Raw genomic sequence first — 18,633 nt, 5'->3', positions numbered from 1 at the left:
AGCCTACGTATTTTTCTATAATAATGATGATGATGATGATGATGATGATGATGATGATGATGATGTTTTAATTTTACAGTATTTTTGTAATTACTGTTTTTTAGGGTTTTACTGTATGCTACCCAGAGTTAGGTTTTTGTGAGATGGGTGGCATATAAATAATGATAAATTAATAAATAAAATAAAAGACCATAAACCAAACTTTCACAGTGTGTCCTGTCAGCTCTTAAAACAGCTTATCTTTCAAAACCTAAACATGCTTTTGAAGTAGAACCTATATAATAAAATATTCATACAGACAAGTCCTTATTTCTTTCCATTCTATATGGGAATTTATATTGTTGTCCACCAGCCAATCCAAGTATATTTATTTTCTCACACAATGTTCACCACTCCTTGTAACACTCATAATAATGCAACATCTCAGGATTGCATCTGCTTCTTTTATAGAGTATCTATGTGCAAAGATATTTCATTCAGTAGTTTCTGAATATATAAAGAATTCCAAAGTGATAAAGAATACTAAAACCCAGGAACATTTAATACAGCTAAACAGTGGCATATTCAAGACAGACAAAAGGAAGTACTTTTCATGCACAAGACAATTAAATTATGAAACTTGCTACAAGATACTGTATAGTGATAGCCTCCAAGCTAGCTGATGTTTAATATCAATTAGACATATTCATGGAAGATAATGCTATTGATAGCTACTAAAGATTATATATTACCTGCACAATCTGAAGTAGTATGGTTTTGCTCCAGCACCACTGAGATAAATTCAGGAAATATCTTTCCTTAAGCTGTCTGCTTTCTACTTGATTAAATAGGTTAGTCTTTCGTTTAACATAAAGAGGGAAGAGCTGACAAATGTCAAGAGACTTGAGTCTTGTTACGGGTTTGAGAGTTGGTTAAAATGGCTAAGATCACCTTTCTCTCTGTAAATCTTTCTGTTAGTTGGATATAGGGTGCTGATAGCCAATAATGCTTGCAATAAGGACCAAGATTGCTTGGTATGAATGACTCCTCACAACAGTGAAGTAATCATGATTTAATAATGTATTAAACTTGTGTGCTGCCCAACCCTCAACAACTCTGGGTGGCTCACAACAATCAAACGGAAATTACAATAAAATCAATAAAAGATAAAAGGTAAAGATAAAAGAAGGCAAGAGTGACAGACCAGGTGGAATGAAGCAAGGGGTTTCATTTTCCCCCACCAAAGGCCTGGGTGAAGAGTCAGGTCTTCATGGCTCTTCTAACCAATAGCAGAGTGTAGAGGCAGAGTGTATGGATTGTCAGAAAAGCAGCCTGGGAGAGAAGAAAGTAGCTTTTGGCAAGAGAACTTATGGTACTATGAAATCTGATGGGGAACAAAAAATCTGTGATTGTGCCAATCTTCAGTTGTGAATCTTCAAATTGTGCTCAATGTGTAAATGCATTTATAGCACAAAAAACCCCCAACAACCTGTTGTGTTTTCCTTCGAAGGAAACTGAACCAAAAATAATCACCAAGTAATGCTTGAGACTTCGCAATGCTAAGTCACTGACTGCACATGACAGCAGACTAAACCAAGAGTAGCCAATGCAGCATCTTCTAGAAGTTCTGGATATGAAACTACCCTTATCATTGGCTAAAGTATCTGAAGAAGATCAGAGACAAGGTCTAGACCATCTTGATGGCACTAGGTCAGGTACTCACTAACTAAACTGTGATAATACACTGCCTGATTGTATGTATTATCATTGTGAGCTACCACACACATTACATGGAACTTCTATAGCAATTATTAATTGCATGACATTTTCTTTTACTTCATTTAGTTATACCAAACAGGAAAAGAATTTTATCTTTAGAAAATGGAATTCATATATAAAACTACATGTCAGCTCTGCAGTCATAAGTAGTGGTGAGATAATGTCAAAGAAATCACAATGAGGCATATCGAGAACTCTGTCAGGGTAATTTATTGCATTTTTTCTGTGTAATTATGTTATGTTGGAGCACAGCACTGGAAAGTTAGTATAATCATTAGCAAAGTGGTGAATGTTTTGATTGTCAGGCAGGTTGTATATGATGCAAATATATGACTCAGAAATGATTTCACATAAACATTTTACTTAACAGTAATCTGACTCATAACCTCCAGCATAGAAAATAACAAGCCTCGCAAAACATCTGTGCACTACAAGTATTTCAAATTTGTAATAACCCTTAAATACTGTATAGAAAAATAGGAAGAAAATAGGATGGGGGAGAGAAAAAAGGGTTTTGGAAAACTCTGTCAACTTGAGTTATATGGCTCAGTTGCTAGCAGCCTAAAAGTTACTAATGGTATTTAAAAATCTTTGCAGATGGAGAATTTTTCATCATGTTAGGGACACTCATTTAAGAGCGCTTAATGCACTCACAAGCCAAATAGAGACTGTGCTATTGTTCCTTATGTAGTACAGTATCATATCACGACTTTGAATAAACATCATAACTAAAGCACTGGTAAAACAAAACAAAACATAATCCCATCAATAACTGGTAACTTTTCTAACTATGCTTGCAGTTTAATTATACAGCATGAAATTTGATATTTGGAACACTACCTCTCTGAATAGAACTGCTATCTACGAATGTAAAAATCTTACAGCATACTTTCAAAACTCAGCTGCTACCCTCCCCAAAGAATATTTACCACCAATTTATCCACGTTTATCTATTTTTATTATGTGTGGCCTGAAAAAAAGAATTACCTTTTGTAAATGGAGGTTATTCTTACTTATTAGCAATAAACAGAAGACCAATTGTTTGGATTAATGGACTTAACACTTAAACAATGCTTTGTGTAAATCACAATTAGTCAAGGGGAAATTGCATAATTTTAACAAGGAATTTATTCCCAGAAAACAAGAGTTTCACTTACAGTTCTCATATAAAAGCAAATGTAGTGTTCTGTTTGATATGATTAAGAGTATACTTTTTCTAGAGAAGGGAGCTAATATTGTTTAAGAAGAACAATGCAATGATATACCAGTTCAGAATTCAACAGCATTGGCACTGACTGGTAAAAGGGCCCAGAAAGCACCAATCTATTAAAATATAACAAACAATGGAGACTTTGCTTCAGAAAAAACCATCACAAGATGAAACTATTCATGCAGTTAACAATAATGTAAAATTATTTTCAAAAAGTAAACACCAAGCACGGGAACTTGATCCAGATTGGGTCCTTAAGAAAGCAGGCAAAATCCTTAGGAAAGTTGGCAACCCCTTGCCCCACATCTGCTATTTGCATGATGGCAACAAGCTATTTCAAACGTGCTCATCTAAGTTTTTCTTCCAATGCACCTATCAGATGGAGAGAGATCAGTCCACCTAAGATTGAAATGGGGACAATTAATTAAAGCCTCTAACCTCAACCCAGATAAAAACCCAGTTTTTGTGCTATATTTTTAAACCCATTTTCCTATCGCTAATTGTGCTAATGGCATTTTTTCTAGTTTAGAAAAATTATTTTGTTTTTATTACATACATTTTATCTTTTCATTACTATTCATATTTCAAATCATAAGGCACACATTTCCAGCCATATGCTAGAAGTTGGTCTGTACATTAGATAGGAGAGTTACTATGTATATTGCTTAGCAGACTGGTCCCTCTCTACCTGAGTAAATAAGAAATACTGCAGGAACATATTGTACCAAAGCATTCTGTATTACCATGCCAAAAGCAAATTGCTAGGTGTTTTATTTTTGAATTGGCAGCAGTTAAACTATGGCAATTAATTCTAAATTGGTTGTTATTAGTGTTACAGTTTATTGGCCAGAAGTCCAGCAACAACTAAATGACAAGTAGGCAGAATGTTTGGCACTGGGACTTCTGGTCCTATTAAGAATAAGTCATGTCAGTCCATTAGATCACCATATGCAATTAACAAAAAACAAACAACTTGTTAAAAATACAGCTTCTGGGTTTCAGATGAAGTCTAGAATATAACTCTTGTTTTAAAAGTGGAGACATAGGAAGACTGTAACACATAAACAAAAACTGGCTTTAATTCCAACTTCCTTGCCTCACTGCTAATTTATTTCTGAAACTAATACAAGATATTCCTGCTTACCTCAAAGTGCCTAAACTCTCAGAAAACTATACTCAATCTTCTCCTGCATGTCCTGTGTGATTAGTAACTATAGGAATCAACTTTGCTTCCCTTCTTTTTCTTTTACAAGGTCTGATAAGGAGCAGATAAAGACTTTTACTGGACTGGCATCCTTTCAATAGACAACTGCTTTGCTCCCCATATGCAGAAGTTTAGGCATCCTTGGGCAAAGTTTCAGTGAATCCCTAAGTGAAAAGAAACAGATACAAGTTACACTATATATGAAATAAAGTTAAACCCAATATTCTTCTGCACATTTCAGTGCATTTTTACTATTCATGAGCAGTTGTCTACAAATTCAAAATAAGGAAGTACAAAAGGTTGTGCACCTTTTCAACCAGTATTTTGAAATACCTCTTATAACCAGAATCTTTCTATTTTTGCTTTTGGGATTTTTTTCTCCTCCTCAAAGAATTTGACTAACTCAGGCGAGTTCTTAGGACTCCTGCATGCACTGCATGTTTAAGATCTCCCTGCAGGTTTTCTATAATATTCAGATCTGAGATATGGGCCATTTCAAACCTTTATTGTTCATTCCTGAAAGCATGTTCTTGGTTGATCTGAAGGCATGTTTCCAATCACTGCCTTGTGGAAATATCTAACTTCTTTTCAATTTCAACTGTAAACATTATTCATTTTGTAATTTTTTGTTTGGGCTCTGCCATTTTTGGCATGTGACCTTTGGCCAATGTATATATCTCCACTAACGCTTGTGTCACACTTGCTGGTGAACAAAAATCTCCAGAACTGGTTTCTCTTGGAGCAGGCAACTCTACTTGATCGGTAGGAAAATACACTGCATAGGGTTTTTGTATGTGTTTATAGCTTCTTTTTCATCTAATATTTCTTTCTTGATGTCTTAAATTTAGTGTTGTCTTTTCTTTAGATAAATACAATAGGTTGCCTCTGCTGTAGACAGCTGGAGGATCACCTTCATATTTGTGAGGGTATCCATAAAAATGGTGGGTGTCTTGCACTGCTGGGATGCCTTTCTAGCAAGAGACCTGCAATTGCAACAATAAAGGTATGCTATTCAGATTTAAAGAACTTAATCTGTTTCTGTGCAAGATTCCCAAACACCTAAAGAACAGCAGGGAAAGAATAGGAATGCTACTAAAAACCAACACACTGTCACAGGAGGATGATACAACAGTGTTGCAGCATAGCAGCACACCCTTCCCACAGAAATATCTCAGCACTAAAATCCATATACAATATAAATTATATTATGTAATCTCTAAAATGTCAGTTTCTAAACTCCCACTTCCAACTGTTCTCCCAATCACAATATATTAGGATCTGTGCTGAATCTTAGGTCACTGAGCTATTCTTATACATGTGACCTAGGTAGGATTTTTCTGTAAGAAAAGTATAGAGCAGTCTTTCAGCACAGACTGTGTTGCTTGAGTATTCTGGATTCTGTTTCTAATATATTTGGAAGATACAAGGTTAAAGAACATTGATTCAGAACATGTAGTTTTGCTCTGCAAATTCATCACTAGAAGTAAGGAACTGTGAATGAATTAATAATTATAGCAATGTTTTTGAAGATGTAACTGTTAAACACACTGGCTATCAGACAAGGCCATAGAAACACTTAAGGAAAGAAGATGGGCAAAAGCCAGAAGAGATCTTGAGAATACAAGAGAATTTAATACAAATATTCAATGACAGGTGAAAAGAAGTAAAGACATATATTTGAATTCAATAACTGAATAGGAAAAACGAGGATCTATTTAAGAAAATCGGGGAAACATGGGAACATTCCAACTTCATATCAGTATCATAAGGATCAAGTATGAAAAGGAGTTAATGATGGAACATAATGTAAAAAGAAGATGGAAGGGATACATGAAAAATTTGTACAAGACCACCAATTCAATAACACAATATTTGAGAGAGAAGAATATGAGGAGGAACCAGCGGTGCCTGAGGAGGAGTTCAGATGGTTTATAAACAACTTGCAAATAGGAAACAGGTGGGTGAAATATCCACAGAGGACTTAAAGGAGGCTGGTGTGAAAACAAAAACTATCATGACACCCCTTTGTCGACAAATATGGAAAAAAAGCAGCATTGCCCCCAAAGCAGAAATCCCTAAAAAGGGAGATTTAGAGGAACATTTTAATTACAAGACAACAGACCTAATACCACAAGATGCTGTTTAAAATTCTGCAGCAAAGATTAGATCCTCATATGAAGAGAGAAGTGGCAACTGAACAAGCAGGTTCCAGAAAGAACAGAGATATACAACACTATATAGCTAATATTAGGTGGATAATGGAAACAGCAAAAACATGTTAAAAAGAGGTCCACTTCTGTTTTATAGACTATTCAAAGCTTTTGATAGTGTTGATCATCCAAGACTTTGGAAGTCTCTCAAAGCAATGGATATACCCCGGTATCTGATTCTTCTGATAAGAAATCTCTACAATAACTAGGAAACCACCATGAAAACAGAATATGATAAAGCCAAATGGTTTACTATTGGAAAAGGAGACAGAAAGAGCTGCATTCTATTGCCACACCTGTTCAATGTAAAAACAGAAATCCAGATCAGAGGTCTGGAAGAACTAAAGGTTGGAATCAAAATTGGTGGAACTAATGTCAATAACCAGAGATATGCAGACAATACTACCTTGGTTGCAGAAACTGAACAAGCCCTAAGAATGATCATCCTGAAAGTAAAACAGGGCAGCAAAAAGGTAGGGCTTTACTTGAACATCAAGAAAACTCAAGAGTATGTCAACTGGGAAACTAGAAGAATTTAAGATAAAAAAGGAGACTATAGAAGTAGTTGACCATCACTCAATGTATATATCTCCAGAATTTATAGAAATGGTGGTTGTTGCAAAAGAGATTCAGAGAAGAGTAATAATGGGAAAAACAAACCATTGAGAGCCTTGGGGAACTCATGAAAGCTTGAAACATCTCAATCAAGACAAAAATTAGAACAGTCAACTCAATGGTATTCCCTGTTTTATGATATACCGATGTGAGGGACAGACTCTGTTCAAAGTGAGAAGAAGACGACTGATTCCTTTGAGCTATGTTGCTTTGGATTCCTTGGGCAGCCAAGAGAATAAACTGTTCAATAATACAGGAAATCAAGTCAATGCTAACTGGAAGCGAGGATCATGAAACAAAAAGTATCATTCTTCGAATTTTGCTATCTGATTAGATGCTGCCCTAACCTGTTCGATATGTATAATTATCATTAATTATCATTAAATATTATTAAATATTATTCCTAAATAATGTTAAATGCAAAGTTACAGCTCTAAATATTCACCTTCCATACAGTTTGTTGCCAAAGGTAGGTGCTTTATAATTACAGCACATGAAATAAACTTATAGTTAACATTTTCATAGTTAGTGAAAAAACACCCCATGAGCTTAATATGGAATGAAATGTTTTCTCTCAATAATTGATGCAATCAATCTATTCTCACCTCCACGGGAATATAACCAAGTGAATTCAATCAATATATTAGCCAGCACTACCAAACACTTGTAATAACTGAAGAAAGCAACAGGTGGAAATGTTTCTCCTTGTCTTAATCAGCAAGAATATTTGTTTCTGACAACTCCTTCAATGTGTAAGAAAAAACTCATTGTAAATATCTACTGTATATCTATATCTAAAAAACAATCTATTTCTCTTCCAGTTTAAATGGAAGGGAGAAAAATAGAAGGGAATTATAAGCGACAGATGTATTTTTTTGTTGTACCCTTTAAATTATTTTAATAAACAAAACATTCCCTCTGTAGCCACTGCTTACTTCCTTTGAAGTAACATGAAAGTGTTTCTAATGCCTCAATAATTAAGCAACAGAGGTTCTGTCTAGCAGTGTAAGGTGCAGAATGCTCGTGGGTAAAAGAGGTCTTCATGACTGCTGCATGGCTGAGTTCAGCGCTCCAGTTTCTCTCTTCCTAGCAATGAGAGAAAGGCACAAAGAGCAAAAGATGTGTCCTAAACCAAAAATCCCAAGACAGATAATGGTGGAAGAAATTTACAGGGGGAAAAAAACTTTTTCAATTATGGAAAAGCAAGTTAGTTCTCAAATATTATATTTTACATAAATAAGTCCAATTCTCATACGTTCCACCTGGAATTTTTCAACATATTCAAAAATATTCCTGTTCAATATATTCACCAATGAGGATTAGCAATGTTTTGACTTATTGATCATGATTATGGCTTCCAAAAAGATTCAGCAGGAGTGTTTCAGGCAGTACATTAGCACTGCACTTCCGAACTATTTGTTAAAGGAGCCTGTCCTTTTTCAGGCTTCAGCCCAGGCCTGGAAAAAAAAAAAGTGCAGTGACACCTTTTTTCAAGCTCATGAAAAGGCCTAAAAAAGATAATTTAATGCATAGCACGGAGGTGTTGCACTCATGCAATATCTGAACCACATGTTCCAAATCATTTCTGAAGTTTTCAGAACCCAAGAAATTATAGCATAATTGCTCTGCACCACTGCAAATTTAAGACAAGCTGCTTGGTCAATTTTACCATACTTTGGATAACCAGAGGGAGCACTGCTGGCTTGTATTCTTCTCTGACTGTATTGAAACTTCCATGAGTGAAGATGATTGCACAATCAGCTCAGAGTAGAAGGAATAGAAATGGTACCATGTGGAAGTGCCCTGCTCCTTTTGCTGTTGAAAACCCCAGGATTCTGCAAATGGGCAAATCAGCTTGTGTTTAGTTGGAAACAGAGGGTGGGGAAGCACAAGAAAGGAACTATGATCACTGTGTGCAAAATGATTCACACCACTGTTTTGGGGTACAGATTCAAAGCAGCTGTTTACATCCAAGTGACTCATAAGCCTAGAAAAAAAGGTCTTTTGGAAACCAGAGACACATTCCCCCAATTCCTTCCCACCAGATGGGAAAAGGAGACTACAGCATGTTGCCTATGCAGCATGTGTCCCACATTCACCATTGCCAGTAAGACATTTTACTTGGTTAATTATTATCTATTTAATTTTTCATTCATGGAGTTCAGAATGGTACAACAGTCCATGTGAAATATGGTAACAAGTGGCCTTAGTTCACCCAGCATAATTCTTGTCTGAACCTCCCAAGTCCTAGACCCTTATTCAAAATACTTTCCCACATTAGCATTTGTTCAGAGATTTTCATAACTTTTTCAGATCATGAAACCTATTAGAAAAAAAAAATATTCCCAGAAACCTTGATCCACAAAATAGTGGCCATGGTGTTTTTCATGGGAGAACAAGCCCAACTGTTTCCATTATGGATGCCCTCCATAATGCCCTTTCATTCAAGTGAACTTTGCTTTCTCCTTAGTGTCTCATAGAACCCCATAAAGTTCTCATGGAAACCTTAGATTCCACTGAACACAGTTTGAAAAACCCTGCTCTAGGTGATCAGGGGACCATGGATTAGCCATGACATATGAAGTTCAAGCACTAGTAATTGCTAATTAAGCACAATGTAGCTGTGTCTTCTGTAATGTTTAATGACTTTTATTTAGTTCTCATGCTAAAACGCAAGTATCCAATGCATATCAGAAGCCTTTCTCTAAATTAAAACTTGGCTAGTGGGAGAAGTATCTTTATTTGAATAGACATGATGTCACTCTCTAGCCATTGAATAAATACAGCATTTAACCTTTTTATAACTAGGAAGATAAGTAGTTTTGCATGTGCACCTGTGTGGGAAATTTGCTAAAAACATCAGCTTAAATTATAAATGCTATACTAATGGAAAATTGCTATCCATGCAGTTCTAATAATGAGCTTACAGAATAATAGAATTCACAAAACTATTTTCATGGCCTTTTTAACTTATAAACAATTAGAGAAATATAATACTAATTTCAGAAGTGCAATATTATAGAATTTGCATAAAGTCTTCCAGGCTGAATCATCATATCTGCTCAAATTTTCTAACATTTTGACTTAATGAATATATTTCTAATACAATCTTAGTACTCTGGAAGTAACTCCCTATCAGGAGTACATTGATGAGAAATATTGCTATGAAGGCTGTGGAATTCCAAAATCCTAAACAATTCTAAAATATTCACATATATAGATAAACAGCAGAAAAGATTGGAATTCAGCCAGTAAATTTATTTTGCTTTTAATTTCAGTCTATAGTAATTGACAGATACTGTTATGAGATACCAATATTCCAGTCAGTATTTTGGAAGTTACTCATCTCTCTTTCACATTCTAGTTAAAAACTACATATAATCTCTGATACAGGTAGTCCTCACTTACTGACTGCCTCATTTAATGACTGTTCAAAGTTACAATGGTGTAAAAAAAACAGCTCTGCTACCAATCTGCACATTTATAACCATTGCAGCACCCTGCAGTCATGTGATTGCCATTTGTGTGCTTCACAACCAGCTTCCAACAAGCAGAGGTAATGGAGAATGCAGAAGTAAAATTGCAAGTTGTGGTCACATGATGTCTCACTTAATGACCCAGTGCTTAGCAATTGAGTTGCTGGTCCTAATTGTGGTTACTAAGAGAGGACTACCTGTACTTAGTGATGTGAAAGAGTATTTCAGTAGCATTTAGCTAGACTTGACTTTTTCAAAGCAGGCTAAATAAACCCATCCTGGTAAAAAAATAAAGTTCCATTTAAACTAAAATTCAACTCTTAGTTCTAAAAAAAACCTGTGCTTCTTAGTGCAATAGTCATTTAAAACAATAGTTGTATATAGGAACAGTAAAAAAAAATACAAAATGGTCATACAGAAAACAAAAATGAAAGAAATGTCACACTTCTTGCTAAAACAACTTTAGTTACCTGTTTTCAAATGTAGTAACCTGGGTGATACTGGGAAGTTTCTGATTCCAAAGTTAAGAGAGTAAATAAATAAATAAATGTCAAATGCCCATACTTTTTTCTTAGACCACTTGCAGACACGGAACTTGCGTTAGCTACTGGAACTATAGCAACAGATTGCAAAGGGGGAAAAAAATCTAATGTTTTCCAGGTAATTTTTTTTTTTTTTCAAGAATCATTTCTTAAGATCATACATGACTGGCTTCACCTACAAATGCCATAAACATACATGCAGATCATCTTTCTTATTTATTCCCACTCTTTCTATGTCCTTTCAACTCAAGCTGCCTCTCTCCAAGTTATAATTTTCATTTTCTCCAATGTGACCATGTACAATTCCCACTGTAACTGAGAGATTGGGATGGGGATTGGGAAGGAGTGGCATCAAGAGATCAAAGCATATACTTTGTCTTTTATAAATATGGCAAACTAATCCAATCAACAACTGCATAATACATGAATGAACAGCAAGGAAAAGTTTACTTTATCTGTGATAATGTTTTAAGACATGAAGATTTAAACTAAATAAACCCTCTTTTGGACCACATTCATACACATCCTATACTACATAATACTTATGAGGGTACTTATGAGGAAAAGAATCATACATTGCTGTTTTGCAGTTTAATCTCAAGCATACTAGGAAATGAAGTCTTCTACTTATTGAATTCTGAGAAAGAGTTTGCTTAGTACAGGGAAAACACAAGGACATGAGTGTAATGCAAAACTGACACTTGTGTTCTTTTCCTCCCCACAGCAAAATGTATATCCAATATGTATAGCAATTCCTAGGCTCTTTTGAAAATAAATTTAAGTTAATGAAACTCTAATTAACAGCCTTCTTTAAACATGTCTTAACACAACATTCCTACTTTTCCTCCTATTTTGGCTGCCAGCTAAAGGTGTTTTGTTCATTGCTACAAACATACCATTGGACCGAATTGGAAAGCATGAGGAATATTCACAGAGTATTTCAACACTTCAATCATTAAAGAAACTATTTCCTGAATAGCTATCTTTTTTTTTTTTTACTGAAATGTAATATCATGTATCAAAATATCTCTAAAAAAAGATATATCAAAGTACTTTCAAAATTTCCCTAATTTACTATTGAAGTAAATTTTAGTTCTTTTCCCTCCTCTTGAGCAGCATAAATTACTCTTCAGGTGATATTATCTTTTTTTTTTCTAATTCTACATTTTAAGCATGATTACATTAGTACATTTTACCCTTGTCTTTCTAGGTTGTTCTAGCAGTCATTCGCTATTGTTACATGGAAAATCAGTGTATCTGTAGTTTTAAGTTAAGAGTCACAATGAGCAAATACTTTCATCCAGATTTAGCATATTTTCTATGTGCTGAAATCTTTTATGAACATACAGATCAATCCAGATACACCTTCACTATATTTATACCGCAGAGCACAACCAGGAGAACAACAAAAATAGAATTGCTAGGCAAACTGGATAGTATTATAGTCATCACATAAACCTAAGTGTGAGTGCACAAAATGCAGACTGTATGATTATTCTGCGCTGCTTTATGCTGACTAAGAAGGACAAATACTGGATGTGCACCAATGTTTCAATCACCCTGCACAGACAAGAAACACAGGGAGAGCATGCTCAGTGTCTACTACTGGAGCTGTCCGGACAAACATTCTGAGTCTTTACACCAAGAACACAAGTATTCAAATTGCAGTTAGGGTCCACTGAGATTACTATAACAATGTTCAGTATCATCAAAATTTCTCCCCAACTATTAGCTCAGATAATTTCTAATGCTTACTGGTGGAATCTATTGCAATATTTGTTTTTGCAATTCTAGGTTTTGTTTTGTGATGACATACATCATTTTTAAGTAACTACAATATAACTTGGAGGTGGCAAAATAAATAGGTTCAAATGAGTAAGCTGTAGCTATTTTCTTGGAGAAAAAAAAAGTCTTCATTTGAAGAAGAAAGCCATCCTGTATGACTTTCCCTCTCTTAAATGATAGTAATGGGGCACTCTACATGCACTTAATATGCACTTCTTCATCTAATTTGCTCATATCATGCTTATATGCCAAAAAAACAACTGCAGCAATTCAATGGAATCATCCACATTGGGAAAGATGAAGAGGAAGTTGCTAGTATGGGAACAAGTTACTTTCCTGCATCAGGAAAGACCAGCCATGCTTTCCTAGAAAGTGTGCCAGTCCTTAATTGTACAGGGCAGTCACTGACATTTTAAGTGTTTTTGAGCATTTAAGGAACAATGCATTCTGGAATGTGGCAGGATATATATTACTGGGAAGAAAGTATGCCTAACACAAGATCATAGTTTAATGGTAAAGAATATATTTTGCATTCAGAAATCTTAGATTTAGTTAGTAAACTAAATTAGATTTGGTTAGTAAACATTTCAATTAGCAGGGCTGAGAAAGATTCCTACTTGAAACCTAGGACAATAACTATCAATAGGATAAATAGTATTAGTCAGGTTGGACCAATAGTTTCACACTACTTTGTAAGTAATGTCAAATATTTTTCACTTTGAAAAACATAGTTAGTGCTCACTGCTTTTTCAAAAGAATAATGAAGCATTCCTATTACATGCTTACCCAGAAGTAAGTCCTGCAGTATTCAGTGGGTCTTTTTCCCCAAGTTTAGTGAGATACAGGTTCATTACTATACAGGTACTGATATTAGAGAACAATCCCTTATTTGAATTGTTCTTGCATTTGTTTTTGTTTGCACAACCACACAACTAGCACAAGATATGTTGAGGGAAAGAGCATCCACAACCGCCCCCCCTCCCCAGCACTCTTAAACCAGTTATTTCTAAGCCAGCCCAAAGCTGCATAGAAGCAGTACCATGGTCAGTACCACAGAAGCATGGAACTGAATGTCAGCAATTTACAATACAGGCAGTGAATTCAGGTAACATATGTATAATGACTATAAAATAATGCAGAGCACTTAATGATACTCAGAATCAGTATGAGCAGAACCCTAAATCAAGCATGTCTTTTCTCCCAGATTACAAAATCAACTTTAATCCCAAAGGTATGGTTTCATATAAAGCCAACAATAGCAAAACAAATCACTGACCATTTCTTATCACCTGCTCCAATAACTACTACACTCCAACATCTGAAATCAAGATCTCACTGATTTAACTGGCAGGCACTAGGAACTGAATTTAGGATACTGTGCATACACAAGAATTTCCAGTGTATCAGGAAAGTTTGAGAAATACTGAATAAGTCTCTCACAGTTATGTATGTTTCTACAAAAAGGAGTCTATAATAAAGATGAGAAAGAAAGAAGAACCAAAGGCCCTTTCTATTTCTGATGACAACCATATATCAAGAAAAATTATAGGGGCTGCTTAGCCTGAATACACCAATATCTTGTGGGGCACTAGCCCAAGTGATAGATATCGCATAACCTTTGAAATAAGAGACATGTCTTCATCCAGTAGGATCCCCATCATGCCTGAGATGCATAACTTTCTGTTTGCTTGGTCCCAGGCCAACTTCATAAAATAATATGCAGTTACACTAAGGAATGCAGTTCAACTATGTGATCTAGACCTCTATTCTGCGCTGTGAACTGGAGGTCATTAGCATGTGGGATGGGGAAAGGGTGTTGCAAGTACTTTTGGCATAAGATGGCAGCTGGAAGGGGGCGGATGTTGGTGGTCCTTGGAGAAAAAGATAAAGAAAAGCTTACAGCCAGATAACTGTTAGTCTCCCGTAGCGCAACAGGATATATGGTAATAAATAAGTTTTTAAGGGTGCCTCAACAACTTCTATTGGTTTTAACACTGCCTGGGTCACACCTGTACTTATCCATGCACGCATTAACAGAGGCCACCTGTGGCATGTCCAGGGATGCTGATCAGTGCCTCCCCCCTTTTTCAACCCATCCCACTCACCCAGGTTGACAAAGCTCATGATCATGTCAGCCTCACTGAGGAAGGCACTGTCCTGCGAGCTAGCCAGGTTAGGATTGCCGGAGGATCCCAGGTTGTGGCTGAGGAGCGTTTTGCGCTGCAGAGGTCGCGCAGTGGAGGACTGCCGGGCGCTGCCGCGATGCTCGGCCTCTTCTTCCTCCGCCGCCGCCGCTGCCTCCTCGCCGGACAGCGTGTTATAGAGATCCAGCATGAAGAGAGGCGCAGAGTTAAGCCTGCCCGGCGGGGGCGCCGACTGCTGCCGCCGGTGCTGCTGGGGAAGAGGAACTTCGGGCTCTCCTTGCTGCTGCAGTTGAAGTCCGTGCGCGGGCCGGGGCCGGTGAGGCAACCCCAACACGGAGAGAATCTCCTTCTGCATCTCCCGTTTCTCGTGGGACTTAAGGCGACGGTAAAGGAAGCCCGCAGGGGAGGAAGAGGTGGAGACTGCCGCCTGAGGCTGCTCCTTGCTGCTCCCTGTGCCGAAGCCTGCGGCGCTCCTGCTGCCCAGGAGAAGCGCCCCCGCGGCGGGCAGGAGAGGCAGCACAGGCGGGGGGCAGCAGCAATAGCTACTACACACCACCGCCCACCACCAAAACCAGCGCAGCCTCAAAGGCATCGCTTTCCCGCTTCTCCTATCCGCCGCTCACGTTAACTTACAGCTAAATCTTGCCGTGGAAGTTGTCGCTCGCTCGTCTTCTCTTTCCAATCCCCCTTCCCTCGGGGTGGCGGCGGCGTTAATTCATGGGAGGGGAAGATGAGGGCTTGGAGTTTCCCTCGTCGTCAGTGACCCCATCCCCGCTTCCGCCCAGCCAGGGGGCTGGGGGGGGCACCGCCGCAAGGGCTCTGTCTACTGGCCCCTTCCTTGCAACTCAGGTGCAAACCCCGCTCCCCCGGATCTCGCACCCAGACTGCACCTCCCGCTATTCCTGCATGGGATGCCTGACTGACCGGACCGCTCAGTGATCTAATTTTGCCCGGGGTCACTTCCCCTCACTCTGGGTAGGGTAGCCGGCAGGTTTTTGTACCTCTTCCGCGCCAAGAGCAAGTGAGAGCAACCTGCCCAGCCCCCGTCACCTCACAGTAGTGAAGTTCGCACGGGAAAAAAATAAGAGAGGAAGCTCTTGACAGAGACTGGGCGGTGGAAGGGGATGGAGAAGGAAAAACAAAACAAAATCCCAACACGAACTGCCAAACCCCTAATCATCCAACTCCTTTCTTTCTCCCTCCCCAGGCAAAAAGCGTGGTGAATTCAGGAGCTTTCCTGCGACGGTCTCCCCGCAGAAGTTTGCGCGAAGGATGAGGGAGGTTTCGAGACAATCCTAAATGCGCCCGCTCTCCTCGCGCCAGCCCGGGCAGCTTTGAGTCACCCCTGCGAGCGCGGCTACCGAGGTTCGCAGGTAGCACGATCCAGCTGGCAGAAGCGCCCGCCTCTTTCTCTCTTGATGGGCGGAGGAGGCAAGTATTAAAAGAGGCTCCCGGTCCCCATCCGTCATTGCTGGAACCTCTCCGCCCCGAGAGGAGGCGTTGCCTCCTGCAAACGCTTGTTTCTGCCCCTCGCTGAGGACGAGGGCGAGCTCAGCGCCTTCCCAGGGCAAGATAGGTGGGTAGGTTTAACCCCGGTTAGAGAGGGACTTTGCCGAAGAGGAAACAAGTGTGGATGACGGCGGGTTCTCTTCTGATGTTCAGGCGCTGGGAAGCGTGGCTTGGCTGGGGTTTTAAAGCAGGGATAATTCCTCGCTTTCCAGCAATAAAATACTAATTTCCAATGGATATGATTTGTATCTGTATCTTACTATTTTATGCAGTTTTTTTTTTTTAAATACCTTTTTACTTCTTAGAGCAGAGAGAAACAATACTGTCAAGTTTTTTTTGGTGGGGGGCTTATTTCTGAGGAAATATTCAGTTGGTGAGTTAAAACCCACTGAACAATCATGTGCAGTCTTCCCTCTTCTAGGATCACCTTGCCTGAAACTGGAAGCCCCTGATAAACTCAAATGTAGTAAAAGTTTGAGTTCTCACCAAGAGGGAGGGAGGGAGGGAGGGAGGGAGGAAGCAAGCAAGCTAGCTAGCTAGCTAAGGAACTATAAAAATAACAAAGCATCTATAAAGAAACATTTTCCCCATACACCTCCACACCACAAGTGTCAGAAGAAAACAGTTTCAACATAGCATAGAAGTATGTATCCCTACAGATATCCCCAGCTCCTTTTAATGAAAATGAAAAAGCTTACACAAACTCATCTATGGACAACTTCTGAGTAACCAGAAGTTAGCTTGCTTGTTTTGTTTTTTTTATATGGATTGTCACGGTGTTAGATGCTCTTGTGACATACAATTTTTAAACTTTGAGGGATGTAAAGCCAACCCAAAATGTATAGACTTACTTCTTCAGCTTTCTAGTTAAAATAACCTGGAAATTGCATTGCATTATTTGGTAATTTACCACCAAATTTTGGCAGCATAATCCTAGGGGACTTTTCACATTTCTTATCCTTAACTTAGATCAAGAGTATTTTTCTTGCCTTATCCTGTGTAACATTCCTTATGTTTCAGAACCAGGGTGTCATCAAAAATTCTATACCATCTTTTATTATTTTTCTTCCTGCTAATTATATAATGTCTTAACTTAAACTAGTTTTAATACAGTTCTTAGATAAACTCTATTTCATCCCCCCAAAAGGAGAGAGAAAGCATCTGTAAGAAGTACAAATCTTCCTGAGCCAGGTACACTCTTTTTTTGGGAATTGTATTTTAAAAATTTACAAAAACAATCAAGTTGCTCTGTGGAGTGCGAAGTGCCAAGAAAAATGCCTTCCATTCATCCACTCACTTAATGTCTACTGGCTGAAATTATTTTATTATAAAACTTGTCTGGTCTAATGTTTCCTAGGTAGAACTTATCACCACTTGAAATTCATTCATAATTTTTGAGACTGGGCTTTATCCCTCCAGTTTCTGTTATACTTTGTATCACTATTCTTGTGGGAACTACTGTACAGGTAGTCCTTGGTTAATGACCATTCATTCAACAACTGTTTGAAGTTACGGTGGGGCTGAATGAATGCTAGTTACCCCCAGTCCCCAAAGTTATAGCCGTTGCAGCGGCTCCGCAGTCACATGAGCAAAATTTGGGTGCCTGGCAGCCCGCCCACCCTTATGACCACAGGGGCATTTCAACTTCCACCACTCACCTACCTCCCACCACATCTCTTCCCTTTTGGCTGCCCTGCGCTCCACTGGCCCTGCCACCCCCAGCTGACCTTTGCTGTTTTCTTCTTCCCGCTGCTGACAAGCCATGCCCAGCCTGTCCCTTTGCAAGGCAGCTGCTGGCCGTGCCAGGCCTTCTTCAGAAGGCCATACGCATCCTTGTCCAAATCTTGTGTGGCCTTCTCGCGAGGCTTGGAACCGGAGCACAGGGCAGCCTACTTGCAAGGCCTTTGAGTGGAGGTGAGGGAGTGCAGGCAGGCAAAAGGGCAGAGATGGGGGGAGATAGGTTGTAGAGGAGGCAGTCCCTTACCTTGGGAAGAAGGCCTGGCATGGCCAGCAGCTGCCTTGCGAAGGGACAGGCTGGGCATGCCTTGTCAGCTCAGGGCTGGGAGGGACCAAGCCAGGAATGGCTTGGATCAGGGTAGGTCCTCTTCTAATGACCGGGTAGGATTCGGTTAACAACAGCAACTGGGACTGCTGGGATTGTCATCACTAAGCGATGTAGT

At 38.7% G+C, this 18,633-nt stretch overlaps 1 protein-coding gene across 1 annotated transcript in view; it reads right to left on the bottom strand.

The window, feature by feature from the left end:
• The window catches only part of BMP6 (bone morphogenetic protein 6), a 95,914-nt gene extending 79,572 nt beyond the window's left edge, over positions 1-16,342 (bottom strand). Inside the window, exon 1 of the mRNA XM_063298872.1 lies at positions 14,906-16,342. Coding sequence (XP_063154942.1) covers positions 14,906-15,536 — 631 coding nt within the window. The 5' untranslated portion in view covers positions 15,537-16,342. The remainder of the gene's footprint in view (positions 1-14,905) is intronic.
• Between the last annotated feature and the right edge of the window lie 2,291 nt (positions 16,343-18,633).

The sequence above is a fragment of the Candoia aspera genome, chromosome 3, assembly GCF_035149785.1.
Source record: "Candoia aspera isolate rCanAsp1 chromosome 3, rCanAsp1.hap2, whole genome shotgun sequence".
Classification (NCBI taxonomy): domain Eukaryota; kingdom Metazoa; phylum Chordata; class Lepidosauria; order Squamata; family Boidae; genus Candoia; species Candoia aspera.
This window is presented reverse-complemented; position numbering and strand designations above follow the sequence as displayed.